Source organism: Mastigoproctus giganteus, chromosome 4 (genome assembly GCF_048544385.1).
Source record: "Mastigoproctus giganteus isolate SK-2022 chromosome 4, ASM4854438v1, whole genome shotgun sequence".
Classification (NCBI taxonomy): Eukaryota; Metazoa; Arthropoda; class Arachnida; order Uropygi; family Thelyphonidae; genus Mastigoproctus; species Mastigoproctus giganteus.
In genome coordinates, this window is record NC_143578.1 from 233,333,204 (window position 1) to 233,354,273 (window position 21,070).

The 21,070-nt window shown below is 36.6% G+C and overlaps 1 protein-coding gene across 2 annotated transcripts in view; it reads left to right on the forward strand.

Moving 5' to 3' along the window:
* Positions 1–21,070, forward strand: part of LOC150087490 (uncharacterized) — a 259,633-nt gene that overhangs the window by 125,188 nt on the left and 113,375 nt on the right. For both annotated transcript variants that reach the window (XM_090371210.1, XM_090371211.1), the window contains exon 10: positions 3,640–3,716. In XM_090371210.1, coding sequence (XP_090227336.1) covers positions 3,640–3,716 — 77 coding nt within the window. The remainder of the gene's footprint in view (positions 1–3,639; positions 3,717–21,070) is intronic.

Sequence of the window (21,070 nt, forward strand, 5' to 3'; positions counted from 1 at the left end):
TTGGTAGTTATGTTGTTAAATATGTGCAAGAGCTTACAACTTTGCGAGCCGACCGGGCTAGCCGAGTGGGTCAAGTACCTGCACGGCAACCCAAAGGTCGCGGGTTCGATTCCCGCCTCGGGCTTGGATCAAAGGGAGGTGCAATATGGCCACAGAAGCCGATGCGCCAAGAACTACCAAATCAAAAAAAAAAAAAAAAACTTTGCAGTCCATTTTGTTCTGTTTAGTAGACTTCTTGAGTTTTTAATAGAGAAGTACAAAAATAAAAGATTGCCTGAGCTGTGTTTACTAGTGTAAAAAAAAAAAAAAAAAATTTGCGAAGTCAGTGAAAAATACTTGGGGGGGGGGGGAGTAAAATTGACCCCTTTTCAACCAACAGGCTAACGATGAATAAATAATCTCAAATGTGTAATTTCGAATTCTGTTAAAGTTGAATAAGATTACCAATTTGAGGGTTGAGTGTCAAACAATTTTAACTACAAAATCATTTTGTAGTTGATATTTTTGTAATTAACCAAGAATAAGTCATTTGACATTTTCTTGGTTTACTGGAAATGTGCTTATAGCCCAAGTTTTTAATAAAAATGTACCTTTGCGTATCTTGTGAGGGAAAGTTCAATGGATTTGAACATGCTCATTCGGAAAGAACTAACCATTCATGATTTTCACATACAGTCTTTGTGAACTAATACATTTTATGCATAGGTGGACTTTAAAAATAATTTGTTGTCCTGAATTATTTATCAGAATTGTTTTTTGGTTGGTTACCTAGTTCATTATAGTTGAAGAGCAAGGATTCAGTTTAAATAACAGGAATAAGGTGCAGCACTGCTCAGCTTCATTAAATAACCTGTTTAGAAATGAAATGCTTTTATTTGTATTTTATAAACATTATTTGATGAAACTTTTTTAAATACCGTTTTGATGAGACTATTTTTAAATAGTCTCGTCAAAACGGTCAGAGGATCACTATGCAATGATAGCATATGGTCAAAAGGTAATGTGTAGATGTAAATTACTAAGTTCTCCAATAGATGTAAGGCGCCTCCATAGCCAGGTGGGCAGGAGCAGCAGTGCGTAGCATACACTTCTTGATTAGACCGGGGATCGAGCCCGTGACCACCAACTACGGAGGATGCGGAAAGGTCAGGGAATGACCACCGCATATCTCTGGAGCAATATGGCCTTAGTTGCTAATGCTCCTAAAAACCAAATAACAAACAAACCAACAGATGTGGCTGAGAATGTGAAAATTTAGGTATTCAACTGTTTTGTTAATTACTCATCCATGTTGCAGACTTGCCTCATTCATGAACTACAGCTGCAAAAGACAGTACCTGTTGATTATTGTAGTGAAGGATCTGAAAATATCATTTCAGATGGATATGCTCAAGTTTGTCACTTAGAGCATCATTGGGAGACTGGGAGCAGAATAGTCATGACTTCAGGTTTTGGCATAGCTGTGTGTGTGTCACAACTTGCCAATGGTATAAAATGCCATCGGCAAGTTGTGAAATCGGTTTAAAGGAAGCAAGAAGCTCTCCCTCCCCTTGCTGATTATAATCAATGCATCCAAGAAGACCTGTGGTGTGTGTGTGTGTGTGTGTGTGTGTGTTCCATTGAGTGCCCAATATTGTAGAACCAAAAGAATATTGGGCACTTGAGCATTATAATTTCTATGAGTGGCATTTGTGCTTGTCGCAGGTGGATCCTGAGTGCAGTCTGCCATCAGATTCTCATTGGATCTTAGTGCAACATGAAAGAAAAACCCAAAACAATCCTGCATATATACAAGAACACAAGTCAGTTCAGTGGAGGTGGATTGCTAATGTAGGATGGCAGTCTCTGTAGTTAATGGAACCTGGCTGCATTCAGGTGTAGAGATATTCTGAAACCCATGGTTCTTCCCTATGCTGGTGCTGTAGGCGAAGTGTTCCTCTTGATGAATAAAATGCTTGACCCCTATAGGACAGAGCTGGTCAACATCTTGGAAGCTGAGAATATCGTTTTGTATCGACTAATGTGGCTATCTACTGACAATCAGCTGGATGCAGCACCTACACAAGGGTGAATTTCACAACATTAATAAAATCAATACCTTGATTTTATTAATGCATCACAGATGTGGAACATGTTGCTGGGAACCATGCAACCAAAGCAAATTTGTTGTCTATGCACATGCTTTCCACAATGGAGACAAAAAAAAAAAAAAAAAACATTCAAAGACACTTACTTTGCTTTTGATGTATCATGTCCTAATAAAACTGCAATTACTGTTTATTCTTGAGTTACTTTGAACATTTTTGAAATACAGTAAACCCCCGCTATTTGCGGTCGCTGATTTAATATAAAATGAAACCTAAAAAAAATGCGAATTTTAAAGTGCTGTGAACATTTTCCGCCATAAAAAAACATGGGCGTGGCTAAAATTATCTTTCCAGGTCAAAACAGCGCTCAGTGGGTGCGGGGAGAGGAGTGACAAAATCGCGAGCATGGATGTTTCTCGCTAATCCTTGTTCAGTATGTGTTATCCGCTTGTTATGGAAGGTTTCATTGTTTGCTTTTAATTTATATGCTTATAAATTGATATGCTTACAAAAGTGATAAATCTACCGTTTTGCAGTGTAAAACAGACGTTTGAGTGTGTTAATGGAAGAAAGTGACTTTATTGTGGACAAGTTCTTTCTAACCCGTACAAAAATATGGCTACGAATAACAAGGGAAATGTGAAAAGATAAAAGAAGGTGATGACATTAGCGAATAAAATTGAGTTGTTAGATAAAATTTCTAATGGTGGAAGTGTTTCCTCAGTGGCAAAATATTATAAAATCAATTAGTCAACGGTACGATCAATCAAGAAATCGGAAGAAAAAATCCGCCATAGTGTCCGTGAAAACGTGCTAATTGCTTCAAAAATTTGCTCTGTAACTCGTGATGTTAAATTAGAAAAATGGAAAAGGCTTTAAATCTGTGGATAGAAGACCGAACTCAAAATAAAATTCTGTTAAGTTCACTGATTATTCGTGAAAAGGCAACCTTTATCAACACTTTAGTGAAACTGGTGATAGCACTGGCGGGATACGTTTTTTAGCTAGCAAAGCCGCTGGTTTGAAAGATGTTTGAAATTTCTAATAAATATTACATTTAATATTATTTTGTTTCTTATTTTCATTTCGATGTCATATGCTTGCATTTCACTATGTACTGTATATGTAGTCATATTGTAAAGGTACATATAATATATACATAGACAAATTTTTAGACTAGTTTTTCTTATATATTTCATACTTTGGAAAGGAACCCCTTTATTACTATGGGAGCCATAACTCAGTATTCGCGGCATTTCTCAGGAACATAACCCCCGCGAATAGCGGGGGTTTACTGTACAGTGATCAGAACTTAGCTTCACCTGCATCACAAAGTATGCATGCTATCGTATTTGCACAGACATTGTTTAGACATGCTGTAGTCCCTAAATTTTTCGACTTTCGTATTCTGTTTTATGAAATCGAATCAAAGCTGTTTTCCATAATTATGAAGGTGATGATTTTTATTAATTATTATTACATTTAAGTCTTTCTGATACACTTATAATCAAGAATACTATTTGTGATTCATTTTTATTTAAATTGTTTATAGGAACAGCCGTCTTCAACTAATTCTGAATCCAAGGATGATGAAAGATTACCAAATAGTGTGTATACTAGTGTAGGAAAGTAAGTAGAACTTGATTTCAGAAACATTCAGCTTAAATTTTTGTGAAAAATTGTCCTTAGTTCTAAAGCTTTATGCCTTTGATCTGTGAAATTATGTATGGCCACATGATGCACCTCACCATTGCTGGAAGTGTAATCATTGTGCATCTTCCAAAAAAATAATTATAATAAAATATGATTTGTCATGAAAAAATTCTACCTTGAACTATATGAAACTTGTTGCCTTTACCACCTTGGGGTAGATATGTCAAACACAAGGCCCATGGGCCACTTGCTAAAGGGCTGCAGCTCACCATCCCTTGAAAATAAAAAAGAACAAGAAATAAAATAAATAAATGTTTATCTATTCTATATAATAATTATTAATTGGTCATTTTTAAATAAATAAATTTATTTTTATTTGCATACACTTTGTCTGAATTTGACATTTGTTTGAATGTCAAATTCAGCTCTCAAAAAAGATGCAGAAAAGATGCCTGCCTTTTATGTGCATTTCATTTTGTGACTTGTTTGTTACATGCAAAGCCATCTTACTACTTACCTTAAAAGTTATGATTTTATCAGTGTAGAGCAGTCTGGAGTGAATTTTGTGTTTTATTCATCTTTAGTTAAAGCGGTGTATAATAAACATTATGTTGAATCCTAGTACCAGTAAGATACATTGAAGAATGTCATAGTTTTCAAGAGGAATGGGAACGGCAATATTTTTGTATCCAAATGAAGAATAAAATATTATACCTGATATGTGGGAACTTTATTGCAGTTTGGAAGGGGATACAACCTTAAATGGCACTCTACAAATCAAAAAGCGAACTATGACCAGTACGTTTCAAAACTTCATGGGAAAAAAATTATCAGAATAGAAATCAGTAATTCAAAAACAACAAAATGTGTTTACTAAACCTGTTACAGATAATGCAGCTGCTGTAAAAGCCTAATATCATAAGATCTAATACCACATTTAATTGCAAGTAAGTCAAAACAATTTACAGAAGGGGAATTTATTAGCAAATGAATGATTAAAACAGCGGAAGTATTGTGTCCAGAAAAAATGAAAAAAAATTCAAAAGTATAAGTTTGTCAAAATACTGTTGCTAGCAGAATCGATTGAATAGCTGATAATTTAAGAGATCAGTTTAGTTCAGCAACTTCAAAATTTCAGGCCCTTACTCTATTGCAGTTGACAAAAATACAGACATTGAGATATCATTCAGCTGGCCGTTTTTATTTAGGGGTGTGCCATGAACCTGAAAGTATGTGAATAGCTTTTGGAAGTAATTCCAGTGCATGATACAATGGAGCTGATATTTTTAATGCACTTATGGAAGTTCTGAAGAAATATGAGCTACCACTGAAAAAGTTGGTGTGTCTTATGACTGATGGTGCCCCTGCCATGATGGGAATGACTAATGGAGTTTTGCAAAATTAAACGAAACGTGCAAACGATAAGGTAGTAATTCTTTTGAACATTTTCATTGCATTATTCATCAGCAAGCATTGCGTTCCTAAGTTTTAAATATTGACATGTGCTAAAAAAAGTTGCTAAAGTTATAAATTCTATACAAGCACGTGGACTTAGTCATCACCATTTTGCTTCATTTCTGGAAGATTTAGGAAGTGGCTACACCGATCTACCTTATTATAAAGAAGTTTAATGGTTTTCGTGTCATAAAATTTTAAAACACTTCTTTGAATTTCTGGACCTTTTTTTTTTTTTTTTTTTTAACAAAAATTATAAATCCAGTGAGTTAAAAGATGCACAGTGGATAAAAGACCTGGATTTTTCAGGCAGAAATCATGTCGTTACCACATTATTTGATAGTTCTGCTTCCAATCACATAGTCCCCTGAGGAGCTGTTGTGGCCACCAACAAATTCCTCCAACTGCATCGATCATGTGCTATACGAGCAGCATCGCAATGTGTCACGCCCAGAAGTTTACTCATCCCATCCTTCCACCTAGTTGCAGGTCTTCCTCTGCACCTCTTTCCCTCGGTTTTTCCTTCCGTTATATTCTTCAACAGAAAGTTTTTCCTTCTTACTATATGACCAAAAAACTTGAGTTTTCTTTTGTTGATGCTATGAAGAATTTTAGGCCTGCCAATTTTATTCAATACCCACTCATTTGTTCTTCGATCCAAGTATGAAATACACAGTACTCTCCTGTAATACCCCATTTCAAATACCTCAATTTTCTTCCTGTCAACTCTTTTCAGATTCCATCCTTCATCCATAAGTGGCAACTGGAAAAATTAACGAATCAATGATTCTCAGTTTCGTCTTTAGGGGCAGATCATGATCTCTCCATAATTTTATCAGATCAGCAACCAACGTTTTAGCAATTGCCTGTCATCTCTTTATATCGTTTGAGCAGTCACTATTTTTATTTATTCTTGACCCTAAGTAATCACATTCCTCAACTTCTTCGATATCTTGCCCACTGGAATCGAGATTATCACCAATCACCATGGCGCACTATGGCCATAGTTGCCAATGTGCCTAATAAATCTCTAAACCAACAACCAATCACCATAATTTTAGTTTTACACACATTCAGAAACAACCCTTTTTTTCTTACTTGCTTCACATACTCTCCTCAGAGTTTCTTTAAGATGATCCTTAGAATTACAAATTAGCACAGTATCATCTGCATAACAAAGGTTGTTTATCTTCAGTCCTCCAATTTTGATGCCAGTCTCTAAATCTTCCAAAGCTTCATGCATGATATCTTCTGCATAAAGATTAAAAAGGTGAGATGACAAAATACAGCCCTTGCCTTGACACCGTTACCTATTGTGAAAAAGTCCGTGTTTCCCATGTTCGTTCTCACAGTTCCTTCCTGTTCCTGGTACAGTAGCTTAATCAGCTGAATTATGTAGATTGGGAAACCCATAATAGTCATAGTTTCTCATGTTGAACACAATCAAATGCTTTTGCATAATCTATAAAACACAAAACGACTGGAACATTGAATTCTTTGCATTTTTCAATAATCAGTCTTAGGCTTAAGATCTGATCTCTGGTTCCTCTATCCCTTCTGAAACCTGCTTGCTCTTCTGGCATTTCTTCAAGTTTTCTTGAGATTCTGTTCAATATGATTTTAAGAAGAATCTAGCTCTGAAGGCTAATGGTCCTATAATTTGAGCAAATTTTTAGGTCTCCTTTTTTTGATAAGGGGATGAAAATTGGTTTGTTCCAATCTGATGTCCACCTTCCTGTTTCCCAAATTTTTACAATCATTTTATGAAAAACTGCACCCTTCACACCTGTAGCTTTAATCAATTCCACTGGGATTTCATCAATTCCCGGTGACTTGCCACACATTAGTTCTCTAATGGCTGTTTCGACTTCTTCCTTCAGTGGAACTGGTTCATGATCACACTCTTGAAGAGGGGAATGGCAGATCATTGTGCCAGCAGGTGCTCGGAAGAGCTGCTCACAGTATTCTTTCCACCTTCCTTTGATTGTGTTCTGTTAAAATTTCCCCTTTGGAGTCCTTAATTACATTAAGTTTTGGTCGGAACCTTTGTTTTAAGGACTTAATTACATCATACATCTTTTTAGTGTTGTTTCGTTTGTTGTGGTATTTGATTTCTTTGCACTTTCGATTGATATAATCCTGTTTGTCCTGGCTGAAACAGCTCTTGATGACTTTGCTTAGTTCCTGATACTCTGTTTCCTTGTACACCCTGGGCTTTTGCAGTTCTCTGTTCAATAAGTTTAAAAGTGGCTTCTGTAATCCAAGGCTTCCTGATCTTTGACCTTTCTCTGTCTCTATTTGCTGAATCCTTAATAATGCTTTTTTTATTTTCCCACATTTCCTCAGGCAGCATATCATCATCTAGTTTTAATAGACCTTGAAAACGATTGCGTTTCAAGCATATAATCATTTGGAATATTTTCTACATCCAATTGTCTGGGGAAAACATTCATAATATTTTTCAGCTTCAGCTTGAGAACGATGTGGAGTAGCTGATGATCACTGCCACAATCTGCTCCAGGAAGTGTTTTTGCTGTGCTTACACTGGAACGTACACCACCTTTGCTGCATAAGGATATAATCAATCTGATTCCAAATGATCAGGAGATTTCCATGTGTGGAGCCTTCTCTGGTGCTGCTGAAAGCCGGTGTTACATATGACAAGACTGTTCAGATGACAAAATTCAATTAAACTTTCACCCTGCTCATTTCTAGTGTCAAGACCAAACCTACCACATTCCGGACTAGAAGAAACTGTCTTGCCTACTTTTGCGTTAAAATCACCCACGAGTATCAAAGCATCCTTTTTTTTTTGGGACCAAATCAAGAGCTGACTGAAGATTTTCATAATAAACGTCTATATGTAAAGTCGGTGCATATGCAACTAAAACTGAGATTTACTGGCTGGCTGGCTCTGAAGTCTAACTGTCATCATCCTATTATTAATAGGATTGTATCCAAGAAGAGACCTTGAACATTCCTTATTCAAAATGACAGCAACACCATGTTCTTTTACTTGGTCACTTCCAGAAAGAACAACCAAAAACCCATTTTCAGTTTTGAAATGACCTTGTCCTGTCCACATGACTTCGGTTGCTCCTAAAATGTCAATTTTATACCTATCCATTTCATTGATGACCATATTCATCTTGCCTTCTTTTAAACTTTTTACATTCCATGTGGCCACATTTACTCTCTTCTTTCTTAAATTTAATTTTGCAGCGCACACATTGGCATCTGGGATCTGGTTAACAGCAGTTTTTGGAGTGGTTGATAGTATTAATGTTTTTAAACAAAAATTATATCTTTGGAAAAAAAACCAATAGAAAAAGAAAACTTGTCTCATCTTAAAAGTTGCCAATCTCTATTGCTAAAATCGCCTAAATTGAAAATTTCAGAGTATATCTACCAAATAAAATTGTTATAAACAGAATTCAATAAAATATTTTCTGATTTCAAAAACTGTAAATCTGTTTTGTCTCTTTACTTCACTTCTGTCTTGACAGACAGAGGTGAAGTAAAGATACAAAACTGAGATTTTGGAATTACTGTCAAGAACTTACAAATGGAACTAAATGAAATCTGATATGACTCTTTGTTGAAGCAAAAATATATGGAAGTTGGAATGCCGGATTTTTACACCTATTTATCTACAGCTCTCTTTCCCAGAGTGCTATCTTTCATTATGCTTATACTAGCTAAGTTCAGCAGTGCATATTTATGCAAACAACTGTTTTCTTTAATGAAAAATAAAAAAAAAACTCCAGAAAGGCAAAGACCACATCTGTTTTCAATTTTGAAATTTTCGTCAGCTCAAACATTATACCAAATTTTTGATTTGCATTCCGTAAAACGGTGCCAGGTGTTCACTAAAAAATAATTGAAAATTAAGAAATTATGATCTTGTTATGTTTATTTATTTATTTTTTTTTTATATTTTCTATTTTTAATTTTAATAATCCTAAAAAAGATCTTATTTAAATATTGAAAGCATACTGCCCTCGACATAATGCAGAATTCTTTATTTGGACCTTAAGCAATACTTATTCCTGTAATATACAACACAGCTCAAAGTTAAATTTCCTGAAATCCAGCCTTCTGTTGCTCCATGAAATTTTATATTTATGTCCTCTGGTTCTTATTTCTTCTACCAATAAAAGTATACCTCGCTCATTCATTTTACACATCTCTCTCTCTCTCTCTGACTTATATGAGAAGCATTTGAAAAGTTTGTGGTCTGAGTACGGTTGAATACTGGTAAAGTGTTACAAATTTTTGTATTTGAAGTGTTTAGTAACTCGCCAAGTTTCATGCAGCTTTAATAACGTCTTTTTTAAATTTAATCCCCGAAGTCAGCAAAGTTGTATGAATGAGGAAAGATGGACAAAATTACAATGCAGTCATCCATTATTGGGGGGGGGGGACAATTCATGCAGATATGGTTACAATTGGGAGGATGCCTCTTCCTATTCCATGGTTAAGAAGTAGACAGCAGAATTTAAACAAGGGAGGGAGAACCTGGAAGATGACCCTGTGGAAGACCTGCAACTTCTGTCACTCAAGTAGTTGTTGACTGTGCATGATCTGGTGATGAGTGATCAACAGGTGATAGTTCGGTACATTGCGAGCATCTTGGACATCTCGTGTGTGTGTGTGTGTGTGTGTGTGTGTGTGTGTGTGTGTGTGTGTGTGTGTGTGTGTGTGTGTGTGTGTGTGTGTGTGTGTGTGTGTGTGTGCACGCACTATATAATAGCAAGAGGTTCTTGCTATGAAAAGGTGTCAGCATGATGGGTCCCAAAGTTGTTGACACCAGCTCGAAAGCACACAAGAATTTAAGTCAAGTGAACATTTGCATCATTTTCAAGCAAATTCAACTGATTTCCTTGTAAAGTTTGTAACCAAGGATGAAACATGGGTCCATCACAGTGTAAATGTTGGAAACAGCTGTTTTTCCCCTCCAGATGGCATTGATTTTTTGGGATGCTGATGGAGTGTTTCACCTTCAGAAAGGCAAGATAGTCACAGGGGCATGTTATACAGCTCTTGTGAGGTGTTTGTGTGAAAACACCAAAGACAAATGCCAAGGAAACTGAGTAATGGAGACTTCCACCAGGACACTGCATCTGCTCACAAGTCTGCCATTGCCCTGGCTGCATTGCATGAGCGAGGCTTTGAAATCTTGGACCATTCCCCATTTTCACCAGATCTAGCACCATCAGACTTTTACCTCATTCCTAATTTGAAAAAATACCTGCAGCAATGACCTCACTGGCAGGGCCGTCATTGCTACAGTAGATGCATTCCTGGAGACCCGAGAGAAAACTTCCTTCGCAACTAGAGTCAATATAGTGTTGACTCCAAATTTTGAAATGTAACATGTTACAAGACTCCTCAAATAAAACCTTCATACTCAGGCTACAAGCATTTTAAACATCCTTTATAAATCTCAAGCAAGAGTTGTCCCTTGAAGTATTTCCTAGCACACACAACTTTAGAGGGCCGACCGGGCTAGCCGAGTGGGTAAAGTACCTGCCCGGCAACCCAAAGGTCGCGGGTTTGATTCCCGCCTCGGGCTTGGATCAAAGTACTGCAAAAACCTTGGGAGGTGCAATATGGCCACAGAAGCCGATGCGCCAACAACTATCAAATCAAAAAAAAAAAAAAAAAAAACTTTAGAGAAACGTGTAGTTAATAATTTTGTTTTTTTGTCCGCTTTTTCTTTTGTAATGATCAAGAGCCTCCCTGATCAATTCACAGGCAGTAGTCTGCCAGCATACTGGGCTTCCACCATTCCTTGGTAATGGAACATTTCTTCATGGTGGCAGTATTTTGATGAAAACATTCATATTCATCATTAATGTGTCCAAAGTGTGTGCTAAGGCTATGAGACAACAGTATATTGAGTCTGTAAATTGCATGTATTCTCTGTTAATTTGTCTTTTTGTCGAACACAAAAAAAGAAAAGAAAAGAAAAAACGGTTACTTGGAGAAATTAAAAACAAATTCCTTCCTTATATCATTCATTTATGAAATTTTAACTCTGGCCTTTTCCACCTGGTATACAGAGGGTGGTGATTGTATTCACTGTTCTAACCATGAAGTCAATATGTCCAAGATTATCTGGTGAAAATTCTACTAAATGGAAATAAAGATATGTTTAGAGACATCAATTGAAATTGTGGTAGTCTCTTAACAAATTCTCAGTGAAGATTTTATAGTTGTCTGTTCTGTTGTTTCCGAAAAAAAAAGTTTACAGAATTTCTTGAAGAATTTCCAAGATTTCAGTTATAAAGGATTTAACACTCAAAATGTTCATCTTGCGGTAACTCTGATCTCTCTGGATTGGCGGGTGCCCCTTTTTAAATTTTGGCATCACTAATACATGAAAACATTTAGTTTTAAATGTTGAACGGCATCTCCATTCTTGTCCGTAGCTTTTACAAAATTCTTCATTAAACATAACTTTGTGTGTGAAGCAGTCAGTTGTAAAAATAATTTTTTAATATAAGCTGTATCTTTTTGCAATAAATTCCATTTGTTCAGTCTAGATCTCAGAGCTCTGCCTGTGCCTCCGAATATGAATACCTAATGAGTCTGGGCATTTGTATTCTGATTCGCTGCTTGCATGGACAGTTTCCATTCGGTCCTCTATATTTTCCTCTTTTAATGACCAGATTTCTGATGTAACAGGTAATTCATCAGTCTGAATAACTGGTCTAATAGTTGACAGGGTATTTTGATACTCAATTTTTTATTCTCTCTCATCCTTCAATTTGAGTTATGTCAAAATGGTACTTATTGGCTCCTTCCAAACCATGGGAACAATAATTGGCACTGATATTTTACATTTATTTTTAACCAGGCTTGTGGTGCATAATCAGTGAAGCATATCTGAGGAGCCCATTTCTCTTGTCCTGATCACCTAATTTAGAACTAAAATAAAGTTCATATTTTGCAGAGGTTTACTAATATGTAACATGTTAAATCACCCACTGATAATTCTAACTTACTGACTTGTCTGGGAAGTGTTGTTTATGAATCCATCTGACAAGCCAGGAAGCAGATGAGGAAGGAAAACTAGAATCTGCCAGAAACTGACCGCTGCAGCAAGATATAGAAAATTCCTAACTTGAGAACATCCCAATTAGCAGTCCACTAATATGAACAGATAGTGACCAGAATCTAAGTATGTGAAAACTAAAATATGAAATATCTTGCAAACTGAGAGTGCCAGGGAAAAATGGGCCGCACATTTAAAATCAGTGTTAAAATATACACTAAGCCTTTTGAATATTTTGAAAAAAAAAATTTCATTGTTGTTTGCCTTACTAATACTACACTAATAACATTCTTTTTATATAATTATGATAATATTATTAAATAAATACTAAAGAAGACACAAAGTATGAAGTTTGTGTATTATTTTTACCAAAATGTCTTAAAGAAGACACATAAAACATCATTTAGAAGTAATACCAGGAAATGGATATTTTCAAAAGTCATTGTGGAACTATAACTATGATGCTTTTTTTAAACTCAGGTGACCCATAAATGTGGGTCTGCCAACAGAACCACAGGCCACACAATGTGAAGGAATCGGCAGGCAAGAGTTGGTTGTTGTTATAAGGAGTGCCTTATTCTAAGGCACTTCTTATAACTGTCGAAGGACAATGATTAATGCTCTTTGCCAATGTAGTTGCACTTTTTTGAACCCTCCCAAGAAGCTGTCTTTTTATCATATATAGCCTCTAGAGAGGCTACGCTCGATGGAAAAGACCCGAGTTCAAATCCTGTCGATAGCATGAGGAATTTATATAGGCCTTTTTTACAACATCGGCTGAGTTGGTCTTGGGTAAGGGTAGCATGATTTTTTCTTCCAGAAACTGGTTTTTCATCCGATAAATAGCAAATTGACCACAGAACATACTTGATATATATGGCACAATATGGCCTTAGGTGATGTGCCTAAAATCCAATTTCATGTGTGATTGTATTGTGACACCCCCCCCTTTTCTTTCCCCTGAGCTAAATTACTTCTCCCCTTCAGGTTGTTCCAAAGCTTCTGCTTTCTAAGGCAAGACCTTACATCTAGATGCATTAAACTTTAATTGCCTTTTTTTAATACTGTACTTGTAGTGGTCTAAATCCTTGGGTCATTACATGTCGAGTGGCCTAGGGGTCCCTGCTCGACCATCTTCAATCTTGTTGAAACTTGGTGTGGATGTTTAAACAGGTTTCGAATGAAGCTGTGCAAAATTTCAGTTCAAAATATATTATGCTTGAGGCACCAGCACCTGTTTTGTGCAGATCACTTGCGTTATGCGGAATAAATCACAAAAAAATCTCAAGGTTTTAAGTGTTGCTGTTGCACAACGTTGAGAGACAGTGCTCTGAAACTTGGTTAACCTAGTTAACCAAGTAACCAAGTAACTTGGTATACCTAGTTAACTTTTAGCAGAGAACGCAAAACTGTTGTTGTCCAGACCTCAAAACCCTTCACATTTTTTACAATGCAGTCTAAAACTGGCGCCAAAAATTTGTCACGACAAATTTAAGCAAGACTTCTGAAAGTCATAACTTTGAAGTAAAAACCTTTAGTACCTTCTTCTTTGGACATTCCATTTAACATCTGCATGAATTCAGCCTAACTAAATATCAGCTCTTATACTTGTTTTATGGCTGAGATATTTTCCTTCAAAGACTGACTCAAAATTTGAAGGTCAAATTTTACCTATCTGAAGGGGAACCGACTGGGATAGCCGGGTGGAAGTACCTACCTGGCAACCCAAAGGTCACGGGTTCGAATCCCGCCTCGGACTTGGGTCAGAGTAGTGCAAAAACCTTGGGGGTGCATTATGGCCACAGAAGCCGATGCACCAACTAAAAAAAAAAATAAATAAAATAAATAAGAGGCAAATATCTTAATGTGAGGTGCCTTCAATTCTCTCATTTTTGCCACCACTGGAAAGAGCAGAGTTTCAACTACAAGGATCATGGGGCGCCTCCGTAGCCAGGTGGGCAGGAGCCCACCTGGCTACGGAGTTTGTTTGTTATTTAGGCCAGGTGGCCTAAATAACAAACAAACAAACAAGGATCATGGTGTATCTGTTTTGTGGCTTTGCACTTAAGGCCTGAAAATTAAGCCTAAACATCAAGTAGTTTTGTGGGCCGTATTGTTATTATGTAAGATCTTTTTTGTTGCAGAACACTTCCTTAATTCTCCTAATGACTCGTGCACCATCAGTCATATGGATAATTGTAAATGCCATGTGCTATCCTATACATGCAAAACTGGGTTAAAATTATTTAAAGAAGTTGAAGAACAACAGCTAATAGCTCCACGTTGTGGATTAAAACTGGGTGAAGAAGACAATTTGTCTACATCATGAAGCTTTGCTTTTGACAAAATTTGAATTTTTGCAGCATTCATGTTGTAATCCTTTCCAGAAGAAAAATCATATGGTGAAAAAAAGTTTACAACCAAATGATTTGTTAATAGCAGACTACCTGAAAGACCTAACAAAGGTAAACATAAAACCAGGCCAGAAGCAGTGCCCATCATGCCGAAAATAGTCTAACAGCTGAAAAGCAGCAGCAGGAACATCAATTTTATCTGGATCAGACCATGATGACAAAATGCATGTGACTGAAAGCTTGAACACAAGTTTGATGGCTATTGGTATTTCTCCTCTGAAATTTCAGCGAATGGCTAAGAGAGAGACTCACAAGGCTATGCCAAAAGGAAGACAAGTCAAGTACAAGATATAATTGCCAGTAAAATTGCTTCTATTGATGGCTTGGATCCAAATGAAATCATGGAGCCAAGTGCAAGTCATCAGTGTGGAAATTGGTTAGATTACAATGAGTTGCTGAAAGAATTGAAATAAAAGTTGCTGGTATCAAGTCATTCGGAAAAAACTTCAAATATTAACACTAGCTCCAGTTAGTTGGTCCATAAAGAAAACAATGGAAGAGTTTAGTGTCTCAGAGAGAATGGTCAAGAAGGCTAGAAAACTTAAAGCAAAAGGAATCATGGCCATATCTGGAAAAAAGCTTCCTGCGAAAATAAATCAAAAGGGATGGAATTGAATATTTGAAGTTTCATGACAGAAATCGGGCACATTTACTACTTCAGTGATGATTCTGCAGCTCAATACAAGAATTTTATTAACTTGTGTCATCATCAGAAGGATTTTGATATCAGTGCCGAATGGAATTTCTTTGGCGCTAGCCACAGCAAGTCACCATGTGATGGAATTGGTGGAACAATAAAACGATTGGCAGCACGTGCAAGTCTCCAGTGCCTGATTGAAAACAAATCCGAACACTAAGAAACATGTTTGAATTTTGTGACAAGCATGTGACTGGAATAAAATTCTGTTTTGTTTCTAAAGAGGAAATTGAGCAAGTAAAGCCATTTCAAGAGAAAAGATTCATAGATGGTCATATTATTGCTGGAACAAGAGAAAATCATTATTTGTAGCTCATGTAGATCAGACTAGTGAAACCAATATTCAATATGTGCCAATTGTTAATTTACAACCTGGCTAATACATTGCCTGTATTTATGACAATAATTGGTGGATTGGAAATATTTGTGAAATTTCATTTGAAGAACATGATGTATTGGTAAATTTCATGCATCCTGATGGAGCAGCTCGCTCATTTCACTGGCCTGCTAGACAAGATGTCTGCTCAATTCTTGGACAACAAATTATTGCCAGTCTTCCAGCTCCATTACAAAGCAGTGATTCAATATCTAAACACTCACTTGCTTATTTCAAATTGTATTGTGTTTTAAATAAATTTTGTTGCAGTTATATCTTCTTTCAAGCTTAGAAACCAATAGAACATCATTTTTATGCTTGGAATCCTGAATAAAGACCACTTTTCAGGCTTGGGAACTTGCACTAAAGAAACCCATGCAATTTCTTTTCTTACCATTTGCACCCCATTGTAAAAAATACAGATATTTTTGTGCATTGGCAATATATCCTTTCTTCTTAAACCAAAGGGCAGAGTAATTGCAGAAATTTCACTCTTGTAAATGCAATAGTTCTGTCCTTATTGAGATGTGAAACTTCACCATCAAATACGTATGCAAATGTTATGTGGAAATGGGGCTTAGAGAGGAAAAGGTATTCTGTGTGTTATCAGACACTGTCTGAAACACTGATGGATCCAATATCTTTCTATTACAGAAAATTTAGGAGAAGTCCGGTTGGCCTGCCTCCCTAAAATCCACTCATGCACACCTTCTCGATGGTAAGCCCTGTTACGTCACTTAGGTGGCAACAAACGTATAGAGTGGTTCTCTTCAAGATGCCTGGTCAGCATGAAGAGGAAAAGACCAAACCCTCCAGCATATGACATCATGACAAAACAAATGGCCCTCAGTTCCTAGCGGCTTTCACTCCCCCTCTTACGGCAGCAAGAGGATTAGAGTCGAAGCAGAGGGTACTAAGAATCTCTGGGCACGACCAGGCTGCCATGCACGGAAACTGAACTTGGCCTGTTACAACGTAAGATCGCCCATCGGTGAAGACAGGATATTAGAGCTGGAAAAGGAATTAGAAAATGTGAATTGGCATATCATCAGTTTGGCTGAAACAAGAAGAAGAAATGAATCACTTATAAGTTTATCAAGTGGAAATCTGCTGTACACCAATGGAAACAGTGAAAGGAGCAAAGGTGGAGTTGGGTTTCTTGTCCATAAAGATATAAAAAACAACATTTTGGAATTCAAAAGTACATCACCAAGGATGTCAAGACTAATACTCAAGATTTCTAAGAGGTACAAGCTAAAGGATATAATGATTTATGCACCAACGTCGAGCCATGATGATGAAGAGGTTGAAGAAATGTACCCCGAAATTGAGTCTTCTAGATGAGCAGAAAACCCACTACACTATTATTATGGAGGACTTACATGCTTTGGAAAAAGACGAAACAGCACAGAAAGGGGAACTATAGGAAATTTTGGAATTGGTGAAAGACTTGTGGAATTTGCAGAATCTCAAGGATTATCAGTAATGAACACTTTTTTCAAGAAAAGTGTGAACAGAAAGTGGACATGGAAGAGTCAAAATGGATTAACAACTAATGAAATCGACTTCATCCTCACTAACAGAAGATATATCGTGAATGATGTTACTATCCTGAATAAGGTAAATGTTGGAAGTGATCACAGAATGGTAAGATGTACACTTGATATAGACGTGGGAAAGGAAAGGAAAAAACTGACTCGAGTAAATAATACAAAGGTCTTTGAGATAACAGAAGAGGGAAAAAAAGCAGCATGTACTGGAACTTAAGAAAAAGTTTGAGCTTCTGCAGACTACTCAGAACCAAGATATCGATGAGGAATATTACAACTTTCTGAAAGTGATAAAGCCCAAGAAACCTATAGGGAAAAAGAAATCCAAAGAAGAAAAAATTAATCAAGAAATACTTGTTATGATGAACCGAAGGCGACAAATGAAGAGCAAGATAAACACTGACAAGGAGAAAATTGAGTATACTGAGTTGTACAGTCATTAGAAAGAGACTCAGAGAGGACATAAGAAGATTTAACACAAGAAAAGTAAAACAAGCATGAAGGGAAAACAAAAGACTTAAATCAACAGCCATGAGCAGTAATACAGAAAGACAAATGATACTTAAACTGAATAGCAATGGTGTACTTAAATAGCAGAGAAGGCATAATTCAAATAGCAGAAGACTACTATAGAGAATTATACAAGGAGCGAGGGAATGATGCCAGCAGTGGGGAAGATGGATTGCAAAGTAGCAACACATATGACATACCCAATATTCTTCCTGATGAGGTAGAACATGCATTGAAGAAAATGAAGAATCAGAAAGCCCCGGGGGAAGATGAAGTTATTGTAGAGTTGTTAAAATTGGGAGGAAGAGACATAACACAAAAACTGGCAAGGCTCTTCACAAAATGCATTAGAAAGGTGTGACGCCTAAGCAGTGGAATAATGCCATCATAGTTTTGCTGCATAAGAAAGGAGATAAATCAGAAATTGGAAATTATAGACCAATTAGCTTGTTATCTACAAGTTGTTCACAAGGGTCATTACTAACAGATTGGAAAGAATACTTGATGAGAATCAACCAAAAGAGCAAGCTGGCTTTAGGACAGGATGCTCAACTATGGATCACCTTCACGTAATATCACAGCTAATGGAGAAAGCAAATGAATACAAAACACCATTATGCCTGGCATTTGTGGATTATGAAAAGGCATTTGACTCTGTACAGCTTAAGGCTATGTTTTGTGCACTGGAAAGGCAAGGCATAGATATCCCATATATTATGATATTGAAAAAAATATGTGAGAACGCTACCTCCTTTATTAGACTAGACAAAGACAGTAGTAAATTTAAAATTGAGAAAGGAGTTCGACAAGGAGACCCAATATCTCCGAAGCTGTTTACTGCTGCCCTTGAAGCTTTCAGAAGATTAGACTGGTCGCAGAAAGGAGTCAATATGAATGGAGAATACAGTCAGTCCTCGTATAGCACAATAGTTGTGTTCCTAGAAACCCTCATGCAATGCAAAATTGTGCAATATAAACAACAGGCCCTATTGGAAAAATAGGGTTAGGTGCCGACCACCCAAGATTGAACACACATTTGTAACCAAAACATTACCAAACACAATAAATAATCGTAATAAAATACGTAAGTATTTTATTAAGACTATTATGTAATAAAATATTGCCAATGCTTTTGCTTCCATCATAAGCAAGCTTGTTTTTTGTTTGATTTTCTATTCAAACAGATGATAGCCGTTCCATCTCTTCAATTCTTTGTGTCTTAATCTAATGGATTTTAATTACACTTTGAGTTGTTCCTGCAATGAAAGTTGTTTTTATTTTCTCTGCATTCTTTGTAATTCTCGGCATTGCCTCATTTAGGTCTGTAGCATGTGCAATATCACCATGGCCTTTCATTTCACAACTTCATATTTTTTCTCTATAGACAGAGGCGAACTGGCCATAAGCCTTACCGGGGAAACCCCGGTGGGCCAGAGGCCGGTGTGATTTTGGCCATAAACCATAGTATGAGGCCACTATAAATTTTCTCGGGTAAGAATTTTTTACCCAGTCCGCCTCTGTTTATCGATATTGCTTTTCTTTTTCTCTCCGAATCTGCAGTGTCTTCAACAGGACGCTTCCTTTTCACACCTTTTAAGTATTTTACTATTTTTAGGGAATAAAGCACAATTACAAAACGAGGATGCACGCTTGATACACATAAACAAAGCTGCACACGTGTAGCAACTGAATAAACAAACCGTAAAGGCAGAGATACACTATGAACACCTCAAATTTTACTAAAGCACATTTCGGGGTTACTACCATAAAACAATAAAAACAATTTCCAGTTGCTTTTCTGCTAGTGGAATCTGTTATAAACTGGTAGTAAACTCGATCTAATTGCATTTGCAATAATACCGATAGCTGGAATTGTGTGGGTTTTTACGTTATTATGGTGAAATGTGTTTCCCCTTCACTGATATAAAAAAACATAAATACATTTTCAGAATCTTCTCTTCATTCCTATTGTGTTGCGTTCGGTTGGGGTGGTGATTCTGCGTTCGACTGCCATTTCTTGTAAACACAAAGGCGAATCGTGCATAAGCGAATTCAGTTCATGTTATATAAGATATCGTTCCCCTATTTATAAATTGTGTAGACGAATTCATGTAGTGTAAATATGTGTTATACAAGGACTGACTGTACTTAAACCATTTACGATTTGCAGATGATATTGTGGTCATAAGCCACGATCCCAAAGAATTAGAGGAAAATCTTAATCAGTTATGCACAGTTAGTAAGGATTTTGGACTAAAGATGAATATGGCTAAAACAAAAGTAATGATGAACAAGTATGCCGCAGAAAGGGACATAATGATTGAAAGAGCAGTAATTGAAAAGGTGGAGTCATATCATACTTATCTGGGACAAGTTATTAGCTGTAATAATGATAAATGGCTGGAAGTCAAGAGAAGAATAAATTTTGGATGGATAGCATTCAGGAAATATAGTCCCACACTGAAGAGCAATATCCCAGTTTGTCTGAAACGTAAAATAATGAACCAATGTATACTCCCCACCAAGACTTATGGAAGTGAAACTTGGGCACTAACCAAAAGAATGGAAGAGAAGTTGAGAACTACACAGCGAAGAATGGAACGAATTATTTTGGGAATCAGACTGTTAGATAAGAAGAGAAACACATGGATTAGGCAGCAAACTCAAGTAAAGGACATTCTTATCAAAACTAAAGTACTAAAATGGTCTGGGCAGGACACATAGCTCGAAGACACGATGACAGACGGACTAAGAAAATAACAGAATGGTACCCAAGAGGAGCTAGAAGAAAACCTGGAAGACAAAGGTGGAGATGGATAGATGAAATTCATGAGTTTGTGGGTAGTAAATGGATGGCCAGTGCTCAAAACAGAAGGAACTGGAAAGTTGCTGGAGAGGCCTTCATCCTGCAGTGGATTGAAAATGACTGATCGTGATGATGTGGAAAATATAAAATGTTTAAGGCCATTTTTTAGTCGTTAAGTAGCAAGACAAAAAACTGAAAAACCATGATTCATGTTTGCTTAAAACCTGCTCTTTCCAGTGGTGGCAAAAACGAGAGAATTGAAGATGTCCCACATTAAGATATTTGCCCTTAAAGATAGGTCAAATTTTGAGTATCTTTGAAGGAAAATATCTCAGTCAGAAAACAAGTATAAGAGCTCATATTTAGTTAGGCTGAATTCGTGCAGATGTTAAATGGAATGCCCAAAGAAGAAGAAGGTACCAAAGGTTTTTACTTCAAAGTTATGACAAAACTCTTGCTTAA